Raw genomic sequence first — 16,659 nt, forward strand, 5'->3', positions numbered from 1 at the left:
TTTAGGTGTTGCCAGAAAGAGGAGAAAGAGAGCTTTAAAATGATATCCATCTTTCCATAGTTACTTGTATTACACAGGGCGACTTTTTCTCAAAGTCAGCAGCTGCATTCTGCTGAATGGAGTTGCTGACACTGGGGAATGTTTGCACATGCTCAGTAATGACTTGGAAACATACTTTTCATTGGCTGTATGCTCTACTGTATGCGACCATAACGGGGCATTAAGTTACATTGCAACTTTTTTGGGGCATTGCGTTGTAATTTGCGTTGCGACTTTAACGTCGCATCAAAATGCAACATCCTACTGTGAGAGAGGCTTTACTGTAGTAGGCTGTGACAATACACTATTCAAGTAAATGCAAATGAATTGTCTCTTTAGAAACAAGTGAAATACAAATCAAATAAAATCAAATATAGCTTTATTGGCATGACCAAGCTTCAATACAGACATTGCATGCCAAAGCAGGGGGAATTTGGGGACATGGGATGGGGTAGAGGTACAGCGGGTTAGCAGTTAATGGACATTTTTTTTTTGGGGGGGGGGGGGGGGTTACAGTGCATTTATGTTCCTCTCAGTCTGTGGCATGCTGTGACATAGTGTGCAGCGATTGTCACTGTGGACATTCTCCAAATGTAGTGTTTCTCCCATCCTCTAATGTGTGAAAGTCTGGTAATACCCATATACACAAACTCTATAAGGAATTTCTCCTCATTCTGCTAGCATGACACACTTGGAAGGGGCTTAAAAAGCTCACATACTAGTTACATATTTAAAACCTAGTTTAGTCTTGTCCATGCTATTCGCTTGTTGCCATGGCAGCACAAGCTGATTAAATGTGTGATGGCACCAAGCTTTGACAGAAGACCTGAGAAAAGTCCATCCTGTGAACTATGTTTCCTGCAATTGCCACCGATACTAATTATATCAGTATGGGTGTCTGGCATCAATCATTAAATAAATGAAACATGAACAGCATCTTATCATGATTCACTAGAGCAATATTAGTGCACTCAGCATAGCTGGTGCTGCCTGGATGGAATCAAGGAGGGGGCTATAGCAAGTGGAATGCAAACCACTGGTCTGCAGGCAGTGCTGAATTATATTGCACACACACTACTGAGCTCCCCAGGATCTCCTGGTCAAACAAGCCTTTATGATAAAGGTCTTTCCATAAGCACAAAAGAGGCTTTGCTACTGAGAAGTTACATTCATAAAACACACCATCAACAGTGGAAATGATATTTACCTAATCTATCAATCTGCAATGTATCGTTCAAGCAATGCTCAGAGAGTCCCGGACGTGCTGCGGTATAACGGAGTGCGGCATGGTAATACACTGCATGCACTGCATTACCACAAAACGCGCGTATTAACAAAAACAGTGAAGCGTACTTTGCATTGACTATATGCTTCACTCTATGCAACGCACACATAATGTGAGGTACCACTTTCCCAATCTGCTGCATTGCTTTCCTGTTGTTACAGGGAATGCAACACCTACTTTGATTGTAGACTAAAGTCACTGGGGATGTTACCACCGATGCATTCCATACGTAAAACACAGCAGGAGCAGGGGAATGTGGAGTAAGCATATGCATAGAAACAGGTCCCTCCCCAACTAATATTTGCCATTGTATAAATAAATGAACCATAAGATTTTCTAGGCAGCCTCTCATGAGGGTCCTGACCAGCTGAAGTCCTGATTTTACTGATGAGGTATAGATGGCAATGGAGGATGAAAGGACCCTACCTGGAGCTCGCCCTTTCTTTAGAAGTAGCTTGTCCCTTCGATCTTTTGGGTTTTTTTTTCAAACAAACTTGCCCAAACTTTGATTTTTGAAGCTTCATTGCCACATTTTGTTAGGGCAATTGTTTCCAAAGGCGAATGTTAATGATTAAAATAAAAATGGGGTTTCCAGCGAAGGATTGGCACCACAACCAGTATCAATAGCTCAAATACTTTATTAAATCATTAAAAGACCAGCATCCTTCCCAGGTAGATGCACAGGTACCGGGTACGCCCTAAGGGGATGGGTATATAAGTAAAGTGGTAAATTGTATGTTTGCATTTGACAATATGGCAACTTGAGAAAGGCAGCTTATGCCGAAACAGCGGACTGTCGTTGCTGGTCTTTTAATGATTTAATAAAGTATTTGAGCTATTGATACTGGTTGTGGTGCCGATCCTTCGCTGGAAACTTGGACTGAGACCCCACGGTACAGGGGTGAGGATCGAGGCACACACTTGAAGACTTGAGCCTATAAGTGGGTGCTCCCAGGATCAGATTTGCATAAAATAAAAATGGGGACATCATCAGTTATACAACATACACCAGAGCTCTTTTCTCTGTGGCCCCTAATTTTGCTTCTTCTTACTTCTATTCAGCTTTGGTTGAATAGACTAATGTCAGGATATGGAGAATTCTGATTTGTATTTTCTTCCTCTAATTCTTCTCACTAAGAAAATTAGACATATGGCTTATCCATTCTTTTAATATTGGTATTGTTGATTTTTCTAGTACTTAGATGTGAGACTAAAACAGAGCAGTTTGTGCTAGGATAGGGACTCCTAGCTGCAGCAGAGCCAATGTGCTAGGATGGGGACTCCTAATAGAGTTACAATAGAACCAATGTCCTAGGATGGAGACTCCTAGCTACAATACAACCAATGTCCCAGGATGGAGACTCATAGCTACAGCAGAGCCAATGTGCTAGGATGGGGCCTCCTGGTTAAAACAGAGCCAGTTTGTGGTAGGATGGAGACTCCTGGCTACAACAGAACCAATGTGCTAGGATGGAGACTCATAGCTACAATAAAACCAATGTGCTAGGATGGAGACTCCTGGCTACAGCAGAACCAATGTGCTAGGATGGAGACTCCTAGCTACAGCAGAGCCAATGTGCTAGGATGGAGACTACCGGCTACAGCAGAACCAATGTGCTAGGATGGAGACTACCGGCTACAGCAGAACCAAAGTGCTAGGATGGAGACTCCTAGCTACAATAGAACCAATGTCCTAGGATGGAGACTCATAGCTACAATAGACTATAAATGACAAGAATTAATAAATAACCAGCTAAGAACAGTTTAAAATTGGATGGCAGGTGTTGGTTAGCCTCATAGAATTATGTCACAGCCTGTAGTTGCAACAGTGTATCACTTTTTGAGCACAAGGATAGACAGTGCTCACTTCAGAGTGTCAAAATAAATTGTTAGATCACCAGTGAATGAGAGCATGAGCTCCATGTTATGGAGTCATTTACATGAAAGCTGAGGTAGGCAAGCAAGATTTATAACATGGTGCACATAGTTATCCCTTGCTTTCGAGCTGCTAAAATCACATCACCAATCTAGCTGTTTATAGGTAGATTAAGAAATGGAGACATTTGTCCTTACACAACTAGCTCATTGAGAGGGTGACTTTTCCTTTTTAGGATTGACTTTCTGCTTGTCCCTCCACCTTACCCAGGAAAACCTAGATGAGGTGCCATGTTGAACTTCCAGTGACCAGTATGAGCGAGTGTGAGACTGATAACACCAAATTTAACACACATACTCCCCATTCACACCTGAGCTACAGCACAGCCAATGTGCTAGGATGGGGCCTCCTGGTTAAAACAGAGCCAGTTTGTGGTAGGATGGAGACTACTGGCTACAATAGAACCAATGTGCTAGGATGGAGACTCCTGGCTACAATAGAACCAATGTGCTAGAATGGAGACTCCTGGCTACAGCAGAACCAATGTGCTAGGATGGAGACTCCTGGCTACAGCAGAGCCAATGTGCTAGGATGGAGACTCCTAGCTACAATAGAACCAATGTGCTAGGATGGAGACTACCGGCTACAGCAGAACCAATGTGCTAGGATGGAGACTCTTGGCTACAGCAGAACCAAAGTGCTAGGATGGAGACTCCTAGCTACAATAGAACCAATGTCCTAGGATGGAGACTCATAGCTACAATAGAACCAATGTCCTAGGATGGGGACTCCTAGCTACAGCAGAGCCAATGTGCTAGGATGGGGCCTCCTGGTTAAAACAGAGACAGTTTGTGGTAGGATGGAGACTACTGGCTACAATAGAACCAATGTGCTAGAATGGAGACTCCTGGCTACAGCAGAACCAATTTGCTAGGATGGAGACTCCTAGCTACAGCAGAGCCAATGTGCTAGGATGGAGACTCCTAGCTACAATAGAACCAATGTGCTAGGATGGAGACTACCGGCTACAGCAGAACCAATGTGCTAGGATGGAGACTCTTGGCTACAGCAGAACCAAAGTGCTAGGATGGAGATTCCTGGCTACAACAGAACCAATGTGCTAGGATGGAGACTACTGGTTACAACAGAACCAATGTGCTAGGATGGAGACTCCTGGCTACACTAGAACCAATGTGTTAGGATGGAGACTCCTGGCTACAATAGAACCAATGTGCTAGGATGGAGACTCATGGCTACAGGAGAACTAATGTGCTAGGGTTGAGACGCCTGGCTACAAAAGAACCAATGTGCTAGGGTGGAGACTCCTGGCTACAACAGAACCAATGCGCTAGGGTGGAGATTCCTGGCTACAACAGAACCAATGTGCTAGGATGGAGACTCCTGGCTACGAGAGAACTAATGTGCTAGAATGGAGAGTCCTGGCTACAACAGAACCAATGTGCTAGGATGGAGACTCCTAGCTACAGCAGAGCCAATGTGCTAGGGTAGAGACTCCTGGCTACAACAGAACCAATGTGCTAGGATGGAGACTCCTGGCTACAACAGAACCAATGTGCTAGGATGGAGACTCCTGGCTACAAGAGAACTAATGTGCTAGGATGGCGACTCCTGGCTACAACAGAATCAATGTGCTAGGATGGAGACTCCTGGCTACAAGATAACTAATGTGCTAGGATGGAGAGTCCTGGCTACAACAGAACCAATGTGCTAGGATGGAGACTCCTGGCTACAAGATAACTAATGTGCTAGGATGGAGACTCCTGGCTACAACAGAACCAATGTGCTAGGGTGGGGATTCCTGGCTACAACAGAACCAATGTGCTAGGATGGAGACTCCTGGCTACAGGAGAACTAATGTGCTAGGGTTGAGACTCCTGGCTACAATAGAACCAATGTGCTAGGGTGGAGACTCCTGGTTACAACAGAACCAATGTGCTAGGATGGAGACTCCTGGCTACAACAGAACCAATGTGCTAGGATGGAGACTCCTGGCTACAAGACAACTAATGTGCTAGAATGGAGAGTCCTGGCTACAACAGAACCAATGTGCTAGGATGGAGACTCCTAGCTACAGCAGAGCCAATGTGCTAGGATGGAGACTCCTGGCTACAACAGAACCAATGTGCTAGGATGGAGACTCCTGGCTACAACAGAACCAATGTGCTAGGATGGAGACTCCTGGCTACAACAGAACCAATGTGCTAGGATGGAGACTCCTGGCTACAAGAGAACTAATGTGCTAGGATGGAGACTCCTGGCTACAACAGAACCAATGTGCTAGGATGGAGAGTCCTGGCTACAACAGAACCAATGTGCTAGGATGGAGACTCCTGGCTACAAGACAACTAATGTGCTAGAATGGAGAGTCCTGGCTACAACAGAACCAATGTGCTAGGATGGAGACTCCTAGCTACAGCAGAGCCAATGTGCTAGGATGGAGACTCCTGGCTACAACAGAACCAATGTGCTAGGATGGAGACTCCTGGCTACAACAGAACCAATGTGCTAGGATGGAGACTCCTGGCTACAACAGAACCAATGTGCTAGGATGGAGACTCCTGGCTACAAGAGAACTAATGTGCTAGGATGGAGACTCCTGGCTACAACAGAACCAATGTGCTAGGATGGAGAGTCCTGGCTACAACAGAACCAATGTGCTAGGCTGGAGACTCCTGGCTACAAAAGAACAAATGTGCTAGGATGGAGACTCCTGGCTACAACAGAACCAATGTGCTAGGATGGAGACTCCTGGCTACAACAGAACCAATGTGCTAGGATGGAGAGTCCTGGCTACAACAGAACCAATGTGCTAGGATGGAGAGTCCTGGCTACAAAAGAACAAATGTGCTAGGATGGAGACTCCTGGCTACAACAGAACCAATGTGCTAGGGTGGGGATTCCTGGCTACAAGATAACTAATGTGCTAGGATGGAGACTCCTGGCTACAACAGAACCAATGTGCTAGGGTGGGGATTCCTGGCTACAACAGAACCAATGTGCTAGGATGGAGACTCCTGGCTACAGGAGAACTAATGTGCTAGGGTTGAGACTCCTGGCTACAATAGAACCAATGTGCTAGGGTGGAGACTCCTGGTTACAACAGAACCAATGTGCTAGGATGGAGACTCCTGGCTACAACAGAACCAATGTGCTAGGATGGAGACTCCTGGCTACAAGACAACTAATGTGCTAGAATGGAGAGTCCTGGCTACAACAGAACCAATGTGCTAGGATGGAGACTCCTAGCTACAGCAGAGCCAATGTGCTAGGATGGAGACTCCTGGCTACAACAGAACCAATGTGCTAGGATGGAGACTCCTGGCTACAACAGAACCAATGTGCTAGGATGGAGACTCCTGGCTACAACAGAACCAATGTGCTAGGATGGAGAGTCCTGGCTACAACAGAACCAATGTGCTAGGATGGAGACTCCTGGCTACAAAAGAACAAATGTGCTAGGATGGAGACTCCTGGCTACAACAGAACCAATGTGCTAGGATGGAGACTCCTGGCTACAACAGAACCAATGTGCTAGGATGGAGACTCCTGGCTACAACAGAACCAATGTGCTAGGATGGAGACTCCTGGCTACAACAGAACCAATGTGCTAGGATGGAGACTCCTGGCTACAAGAGAACTAATGTGCTAGGATGGAGACTCCTGGCTACAACAGAACCAATGTGCTAGGATGGAGAGTCCTGGCTACAACAGAACCAATGTGCTAGGATGGAGACTCCTGGCTACAAGACAACTAATGTGCTAGAATGGAGAGTCCTGGCTACAACAGAACCAATGTGCTAGGATGGAGACTCCTAGCTACAGCAGAGCCAATGTGCTAGGATGGAGACTCCTGGCTACAACAGAACCAATGTGCTAGGATGGAGACTCCTGGCTACAACAGAACCAATGTGCTAGGATGGAGACTCCTGGCTACAACAGAACCAATGTGCTAGGATGGAGACTCCTGGCTACAAGAGAACTAATGTGCTAGGATGGAGACTCCTGGCTACAACAGAACCAATGTGCTAGGATGGAGAGTCCTGGCTACAACAGAACCAATGTGCTAGGATGGAGACTCCTGGCTACAAAAGAACAAATGTGCTAGGATGGAGACTCCTGGCTACAACAGAACCAATGTGCTAGGATGGAGACTCCTGGCTACAACAGAACCAATGTGCTAGGATGGAGAGTCCTGGCTACAACAGAACCAATGTGCTAGGATGGAGAGTCCTGGCTACAAAAGAACAAATGTGCTAGGATGGAGACTCCTGGCTACAACAGAACCAATGTGCTAGGGTGGGGATTCCTGGCTACAACAGAACCAATGTGCTAGGATGGAGACTCCTGGCTACAAAAGAGACAGTTTGTGCTTGGATAGTGGTCGTTCCTTCATCATCTTTCCTTGAGAAAACTAAAATTGCAGTTCGCTCCCTCCTCAGATCTGATTGGGACTGGTTTTTTAGCACATGTCTGAATAATATGTATACGTATATATACTGTATGTATGTAAATACACACAAGCATTCACACACACATGCGTGCGTTTGTGCATATCTTCATGTGTTTGATGACGTGAAGAATAATTGTGTATTGCTGCGTTAAAGAAGAAAACACTATTTTTAGCAGTTTGCGTGTTATTAAAAGGTGAGATTTTTAGAAAGTCCATTGTGAGTCTCTGTGTTTTGTGAAGAGCCCCAGTAGTTTAATTGTGTGTTTTGTTGACTCAGATCTGAGGCCAGCTGCCTGCTGGGTGAAGGGTTTTATCAACTTTGCTTAGATAATTGGTTGAGCTTTGAGCATGTTGTTTTCCCATCTGTGTGCCAAGAACACAGGCCAATAAGCAATGTCCATTAAAAAGGACAGCGGTATTGTCAGATCTAGAGATAGTTCTAAGTTGTCTGCATTCCTTGACTGCTATTATGTTCTTTTTTTTTCTATTTTAATTTTGTTGAACACATATTATGGAGTGATAGAATCGGAGCGGTTCCAGTAATCTTCCAGGAAAAAGAGCAGGAGACATGTGGAGCCCAATATGGTGTAGTAAGTTGTGTCAGCAAAAGGAATATAATAGCAATAGAGGAAAGCATGCTCACAAACCTGGATTGCTAAATGTGCAACCAACAAAATAACCCTTCTCCACTTAGGAATGCTGGATACCCTCTGATACCAGTAGTTTGCTAAAGAACAACAGATAATGATTAAAATATGTACCTTCCAACAGAGGTGTGCACTATAACGACCACCCTGTTTGGATGTCCGGTCTCCATGCGGCTCTTTGTTTGATCTTGTGGTGGTCTGCCCTGGCTTTTTATTTGACCAGATGAGTTTCTACCTTGTATTCCAACTGTGCAGATGTTCACTATATATTTAAAGGCCTGAAGAAGGGTTACCAACCCGAAACAAATCGATGTTGTTGCCTTTTTTTTCAATCAATTATATGCACTTTTTTACGTGATTAAAGAATTTGTGTACATATTTCTGCACCTTTTTGCAAATAAAAAAGAAAAAGTAATTTTTCAATTTTTGATCTTCCGTGTCTTTCATATATCCCTGATTAATTATTTTGACTTTGAGCTTGGTGTTTGTGGTGCACCTGCAGGGATTTTTTGTATATTTTGCTTCTCCCAAATACACTAACCACTAGACTATAACGTAATATAGCGTAATATGTTGGCGCTTTATAAATACAATAAATAAATCAAATCAAATAAATAAATGACAAGAATTAATAAATTACCAGCTAAGAATAGTTTAAAATTGGATGGCAAGTGTTGGTTAGCCTCATAGAATTATGTCACAGCCTGTATTTGCCACAGTGTATCAATTTATTGAGCACAAGGATAGACAGTGCTCACTTCAGAGTGTCAAAATAAATTGTTAGATCACCAGCGAATGAGAGCATGTTATGGAGTCATTTAGGCCCGGTTCACATTAGCGGCTGCTATCCGGAATCGCCGTGCCGGAGCCGTGCCGGAGCCGGACCGCATGCGGACCGGACGAAACGGACGCACGGCATAGCAATGAAAGTCTATGCGACCGTTCACATGCGTCCGTTTCGTCCGGACCGGAGCCGGACCGGATCCGGACTCCGGCGTCCGTTCCAACATGCGCTATTTTTTGGTCCGGCTGGTCCGGCTGACGTATCCGGACCGGAGCCGGAATGTTGCATCCGGCCAATGGAAACCAATGAGAACCGGAGAGCGCACAACACACTGGCTATAAAAACCGGATGTTGTACCACACTTCCTATGCTGACTCTATGGTATGGTGGCCATTTTGGATGGGGACCACATGGCACCAGCGTTCACAGAGTGGAGCAGCAGTGACTTCATGCTGGAGCTCTTTGGCAGCAATATGGAGCAGGATCTGTCTGATAGCGAGGGGGTGAGGCCCTACACATCAGAAGACCTCATCCTACAGGTGCAGCAGGTACCAGCCCTGTGGGACAAGGGGGATGCGGACCACAGCAACATCAAAAAATGCAGAGGACTGTGGAAAAAAATTGCCAAGCTGTATGTGGAGGACTTTGAGAACTTGAGCAAGAGACAGCAAGGCACAGAGGGTATGTTGACTAGAAGTTTTTTCGGGGGGGCTTGTGGTTTAAGCTTGTGATGTATTCAACTTTTGCTATGGATTTGTGTCACCCACGTGTTGCCCACCCACCCGTGGCCCACCCACCCGTGGCCCACCCACCTGTACCCCACCTGTGCTGTATCCCACCCACCTGTGATGTATCACACCCACCTGTACCCCACCTGTGATGTATCCCACCTGTGATGTATCCCACCCACCAGTACCCCACCTGTGATGTATCCCACCCACCTCTACCCCACCTGTGATGTATCCCACCCACCTGTACCCCACCTGTGATGTATCCCACCTGTGATGTATCCCACCCACCTGTACCCCACCTGTGCTGTATCCCACCCACCTGTGATGTATCCCACCACCTGTACCCCACCTGTGCTGTATCCCACCCACCTGTGATGTATCACACCCACCTGTACCCCACCTGTGATGTATCCCACCCACCTGTACCCCACCTGTGATGTATCCCACCCACCAGTACCCCACCTGTGATGTATCCCACCCACCTCTACCCCACCTGTGATGTATCCCACCCACCTCTACCCCACCTGTGATGTATCCCACCCACCTTTACCCCACCTGTGATGTATCCCACCCACCTCTACCCCACCCACCTGTGATGTATCCCACCTGTGATGTATCCCACCCACCTGTACCCCACCTGTGATGTATCCCACCCACCTGTACCCCACCTGTGATGTATCCCACCCACCTGTACCCCACCTGTGATGTATCCCACCCACCTCTACCCCACCTGTGATGTATCCCACCCACCTGTACCCCACCTGTGATGTATCCCACCCACCTCTACCCCACCTGTGATGTATCCCACCCACCTCTACCCCACCTGTGATGTATCCCACCCACCTGTACCCCACCTGTGATGTATCCCACCCACCTGTACCCCACCTGTGATGTAGCCCACCCACCTGTACCCCACCTGTGATGTATCCCACCCACCTCTACCCCACCTGTGATGTATCCCACCCACCTCTACCCCACCTGTGCTGTATCCCACCCACCTGTGATGTATCCCACCCACCTGCGATGTACCCCACCTGTGCACATAAAACATACACAATGACCAATTATTATACATCAATTTATTGTAAAAAATTAATACATTTAAAATCACTCAAACTTGAAACTCCAAAATAAACACATTTCAACAAAACAAATTAAAAACCAAACATTCACCCTCGTCCAGGTGGTGTGGTAAAATAAAGTCTCAGTTGGTCCCTGTTCCGCAGTGACACTACCCTTGGCCTGGTTGCATACCTCCGCAGGGGCATTAGTGGAAGCACATTCGGGGGTTCCGGAGTCTCTCTTTCCTCCTGCCGCACAAAGTTGTGGAGGATGCATGCTGCCTTCACCACGACAACTGCGTTGCCCGGTTTCAGCAGCATGGGCGTGTGGAACACCCTCCACTTTGACACCAGGATCCCAAATGTGCACTCCACCATTCTCCTTGCACGGCTCAACCGAGCATTGAAGTGTAGCTGGCTGGCATCAAGTCCCCTGTCTGGGTACGGACGCATTACATGGTCGGACAGGGCGAAGGCCTCGTCCCCCACAAACACATAGGGGTAGGCCGGTGCCCTTGTCCCAGGCCAGGGTCTGTCACGGGGGAGACGCAGTCTGCCTTCCTCCATCAGCCGGCAAAGGGTCGTACGCTGGAAAATTCCAGAGTCATTGGAACTACCGTACGACCCCACATCCACGTACACAAACTTGTAGTCCGCATCTGCCACTGCCATTAGAACAATGCTGAAGTATTTTTTATAGTTGAAATAATGGCTGCCACTCCCCACGGGTTTCTGAATCCGGATGTGTTTCCCATCCAGTGCGCCAACACAATTAGGAAACTTGCACTCGGTCCAGAAGCCCTGGGCGATCTCCTCCCATTTCGTGGTGTCCGGCACAGGCATGTATCTGGCCCTCAGTCGCGTCCAAAGGATCCTCGAAGTCCTCACGACGATGCCTGCCACCGTGCTCTTCCCAATACGAAATGTGACATGTAGCGATGTATATGTTTGTCCAGTTGCGATGTACCTACAAGAGAAATAATCGAAATCAATTTTTCATGTCGTTACAGGAGAAAGGTACAAGACAAGGTGGCACAATATACGGGATGCATATGTGAAATGGCTACGGAAGAAAAAACTTGCCGAACGAAGTGGCAGTGGCGGGGGAAGGCGACAAAAAGACTACCAATTTGCCAAGCAATTGTCTTTCATCAATGCAAGCCTGGAACCTAGACTGTAAGTACCACTACTGTGGGCAGGAACTGAGAGCTCATTACCATGACTTCGGCCATGTATTGCTATGGCCTCAATTCCCATGGCTAGCGAACTTTTCTCACAAGCTTTATCAAATGTTGGGTAGAAACTGGTGATAAAGTGATTGCTAGTGTTTGCTAGCTCTGTGAATTGACGCCACATGCTGTTTGGCACACCAATAAATATTTTTTTTATCTACAGGACTGAAGACAATTTGGAGCAAGAGGAACCGACCCAGGAGGCACGGTTCAGCAGTGAGGAGAGCTTGGTGGATGATGACGTCGCCGATGTAACCTATTGCCCCGAGGCGAGGAGTAGGAGGAGGGAGTCCTTAATCACAACTCCGTCCTTTGATGATGACTTGGCAGAAGAGAGCTTGGATGTTGAGGTTGCAGGACCGAGTGTGGAAGAAGCTGAACCTCCACAATCGACCGCTATGGAAGCTCCAGGGGAACAAGAACAAAGTGAGGAGCACCGAGAGACTGCAGCACAACCAGCACGCAGGGCAACCCCGACACAGGCCAGAGGACGGGAAGATGCTGCCACACCACCAGTGAGGACCACCACACCAGTGAGGCGTCGAGGTATCTCCCCCCAACAAGGAGAGAGACAGTCCGAGATGTCCGGGGCTGTCTCCGGACTTCTCGGGATTCTTCAGAGCCACCAAACTCTCATAACCCGGCAGTTGCAAGATGAGGACAGGGGCCATATCATGGAGCAGTACAAGTCCCACATCACTACACTGCAATGTGAGCTCGACGCTGTACATGGGCACTACAGGGACGAGCTTAAAATGATGCATGAGATGCACAGAGGAGAAATCGACCAACTGCGTGCGCAGCATCATCAGTCGGTGGGCCAGCTGCAGAACATGATGCAGCAAATGCATCAACAAAGCAAGGAACTACTGAAATTGCAGGCACACCCGTGTTTTCACACTGTGATGTCTCTAATACCATATCTTGAAAAGGTGCCTTCACAAAACCTGATGGCGTGCCATTCCAATTTGCTGGAGGTGATTAAACAGCACATGGACACGCCATTATTGCAACCACCAATTTTTAGACCCCCACAACCAACAGCGGTGCCCACCTGGCAATCATCACAGATGTACACCGGCTACAGAGGCAGTCAATATGGGCCACCGCTGTCAGGGTCCAGCTCATCCACGACCAGCACCCAAGAGAGTCCAGATTTCCAGGCAGCAACTCCCACCTTTTCTAGTAGTGGTGCCGATACAATTTGAAAAAAAAGTCAAATTGTTCCTGGACATGCTCCTCTGAATACCTCCGATCCTCGAAGGAAGGATACCATCACAGGGCTTTTTAACTTTTGGTTTTGCTGGACTTGAACTTTAGGGCCTGGTGTCCCCGAAAGACACTACCTGGGTCACAACCTTGTGCCTGTTGCACTGCACCTGTAGTCCTGCACCTGTGCCTTTGATTCCTCTTGTTCCTTACTTTGTTGATCCTAATCACTTGCACAAGACCCTTGGAGCCATGGGTGAAGGACACCTTCACTGGTCGGTGAGAGGCCTAGCCTTTTCACTGACCTGTGTCCTTCATCCATGGCTCAGAGGGTCCTGTGCCAGTCGTTAGGTTTTAGAAGCACTAATAATTTAGGGCCTGGTGTCCCCGAAAGACACTACCTGGGTCACAACCTTGTGCCTGTTGCACTGCACCTGTAGTCATGCACCTCTGCCATCGGTTCCTCTTGCTCCTCACTTTGTTCTTGTTCCTAACCACTTGCACAAGACCCTTGGAGCCATGGGTGAAGGACACCTTGACTGGTCGGTGAGAGGCCTAGCCTTTTCACTGACCTGTGTCCTTCATCCATGGCTCAGAGGGTCCTGTGCCAGTGGTTAGGTTTTTGAAGCACTTCAATTTTAGGGCCTGGTGTCCCCGAAAGACACTACCTGGGTCACAACCTTGTGCCTGTTGCACTGCACCTGTAGTCATGCACCTCTGCCATCGGTTCCTCTTGCTCCTCACTTTGTTCTTGTTCCTAACCACTTGCACAAGACCCTTGGAGCCATGGATGAAGGACACCTTGACTGGTCGGTGAGAGGCCTAGCCTTTTCACTGACCTGTGTCCTTCATCCATGGCTCAGAGGGTCCTGTGCCAGTGGTTAGGTTTTTGAAGCACTTCAATTTTAGGGCCTGGTGTCCCCGAAAGACACTACCTGGGTCACAACCTTGTGCCTGTTGCACTGCACCTGTAGTCATGCACCTCTGCCATCGGTTCCTCTTGCTCCTCACTTTGTTCTTGTTCCTAACCACTTGCACAAGACCCTTGGAGCCATGGGTGAAGGACACCTTGACTGGTCGGTGAGAGGCCTAGCCTTTTCACTGACCTGTGTCCTTCATCCATGGCTCAGAGGGTCCTGTGCCAGTGGTTAGGTTTTTGAAGCACTTCAATTTTAGGGCCTGGTGTCCCCGAAAGACACTACCTGGGTCACAACCTTGTGCCTGTTGCACTGCACCTGTAGTCATGCACCTCTGCCATCGGTTCCTCTTGCTCCTCACTTTGTTCTTGTTCCTAACCACTTGCACAAGACCCTTGGAGCCATGGATGAAGGACACCTTGACTGGTCGGTGAGAGGCCTAGCCTTTTCACTGACCTGTGTCCTTCATCCATGGCTCAGAGGGTCATGTGCCAGTGGTTAGGTTTTTGAAGCACTTCAATTTTAGGGCCTGGTGTCCCCGAAAGACACTACCTGGGTCACAACCTTGTGCCTGTTGCACTGCACCTGTAGTCATGCACCTCTGCCATCGGTTCCTCTTGCTCCTCACTTTGTTCTTGTTCCTAACCACTTGCACAAGACCCTTGGAGCCATGGGTGAAGGACACCTTGACTGGTCGGTGAGAGGCCTAGCCTTTTCACTGACCTGTGTCCTTCATCCATGGCTCAGAGGGTCCTGTGCCAGTGGTTAGGTTTTTGAAGCACTTCAATTTTAGGGCCTGGTGTCCCCGAAAGACACTACCTGGGTCACAACCTTGTGCCTGTTGCACTGCACCTGTAGTCATGCACCTCTGCCATCGGTTCCTCTTGCTCCTCACTTTGTTCTTGTTCCTAACCACTTGCACAAGACCCTTGGAGCCATGGGTGAAGGACACCTTGACTGGTCGGTGAGAGGCCTAGCCTTTTCACTGACCTGTGTCCTTCATCCATGGCTCAGAGGGTCCTGTGCCAGTGGTTAGGTTTTTGAAGCACTTCAATTTTAGGGCCTGGTGTCCCCGAAAGACACTACCTGGGTCACAACCTTGTGCCTGTTGCACTGCACCTGTAGTCATGCACCTCTGCCATCGGTTCCTCTTGCTCCTCACTTTGTTCTTGTTCCTAACCACTTGCACAAGACCCTTGGAGCCATGGATGAAGGACACCTTGACTGGTCGGTAAGAGGCCTAGCCTTTTCACTGACCTGTGTCCTTCATCCATGGCTCAGAGGGTCATGTGCCAGTGGTTAGGTTTTTGAAGCACTTCAATTTTAGGGCCTGGTGTCCCCGAAAGACACTACCTGGGTCACAACCTTGTGCCTGTTGCACTGCACCTGTAGTCATGCACCTCTGCCATCGGTTCCTCTTGCTCCTCACTTTGTTCTTGTTCCTAACCACTTGCACAAGACCCTTGGAGCCATGGATGAAGGACACCTTGACTGGTCGGTGAGAGGCCTAGCCTTTTCACTGACCTGTGTCCTTCACCCATGGCTCAGAGGGTCCTGTGCCAGTGGTTAGGTTTTTGAAGCACTTCAATTTATTAGGGCCTGGTGTCCCCGAAAGACACTTGGGCAGCTATGCCCTGCAACTCTTCCAGCACAAAGTTGGTGGTTGGTGTTCCTTAAAACTGACCGGGCTATACCATAGATATGTTATTTTTTTGTCTTCCATGTTGGAAGAATGTTTCCATGTTGGAAAGTGGTTGTTTTTGCAATAAAAAAAGTTTTTACATACCTCAGTGTGATGAGTAGTTGTTCTTGTGGTGTGACTGCTCTCCTGAACGTGGTATCCTTCTTCCTAAGGTCATCCTTCACCATCTCCAAAAGGGTATCAAACCTGTCAGGAGATGTAAAGGAAGAAGCTGTAAAGTATGTTGTGGGACAAGGTGTTGGGTGGAGGATGGGGGAGGTGTGTTTACAGAGGTTTGGGAGTGTTGTGGAGGGTGGGGGTGTAGTGTATAGCTAGGTATACAGGGGTGTGGGGGTCAGGGTGGTGTGTTTAGCTAGGTATACAGGGATGAGGTGTTGTGGGGGTGAGGGTGGGGTGTTTAGGAATGGTGGGGGTTGGTGTATTTAGGCCTATATACTTACAGGGGAATAGACATCCGAGTGTAGCTGTAGAACTTCTGTGGGTGTCGTCTGAGGTCCCGGTAGAGGGCCTGGAACTCTCCCTTCCTCTGCCTCCTGGCTAGTAGAGGGTGCACCCACCATCTCCTGCGAGGAGCACGCCTTCTCCCCACATAGTAGTAGGTAAACAACAGGAAGGAGAGAATTCCCAGGTAATAAGCGTAAAAAATGACTGGATCCATGGTCCCAACTGCTGTCTCTGTATCCAAGGATGGTCTCCACACGTCCA

The 16,659-nt window shown here is 47.9% G+C and overlaps 1 protein-coding gene across 1 annotated transcript; it reads right to left on the reverse strand.

The window, feature by feature from the left end:
• Positions 1-10,948: 10,948 nt before the first annotated feature.
• On the reverse strand, positions 10,949-16,280 carry LOC137570566 (uncharacterized). The gene is made up of 2 exons (XM_068279267.1): positions 16,039-16,280; positions 10,949-11,861 (listed from the first exon to the last, which is right to left on the reverse strand). The coding sequence occupies exons 1-2, from the start codon at positions 16,119-16,121 to the stop codon at positions 11,003-11,005; spliced, it is 942 nt and encodes a 313-aa protein (XP_068135368.1). The 5' UTR covers positions 16,122-16,280; the 3' UTR covers positions 10,949-11,002.
• Positions 16,281-16,659: the final 379 nt, after the last annotated feature.

The sequence above is a fragment of the Hyperolius riggenbachi genome, chromosome 4 (genome assembly GCF_040937935.1).
Source record: "Hyperolius riggenbachi isolate aHypRig1 chromosome 4, aHypRig1.pri, whole genome shotgun sequence".
Lineage (NCBI taxonomy): Eukaryota > Metazoa > Chordata > Amphibia > Anura > Hyperoliidae > Hyperolius > Hyperolius riggenbachi.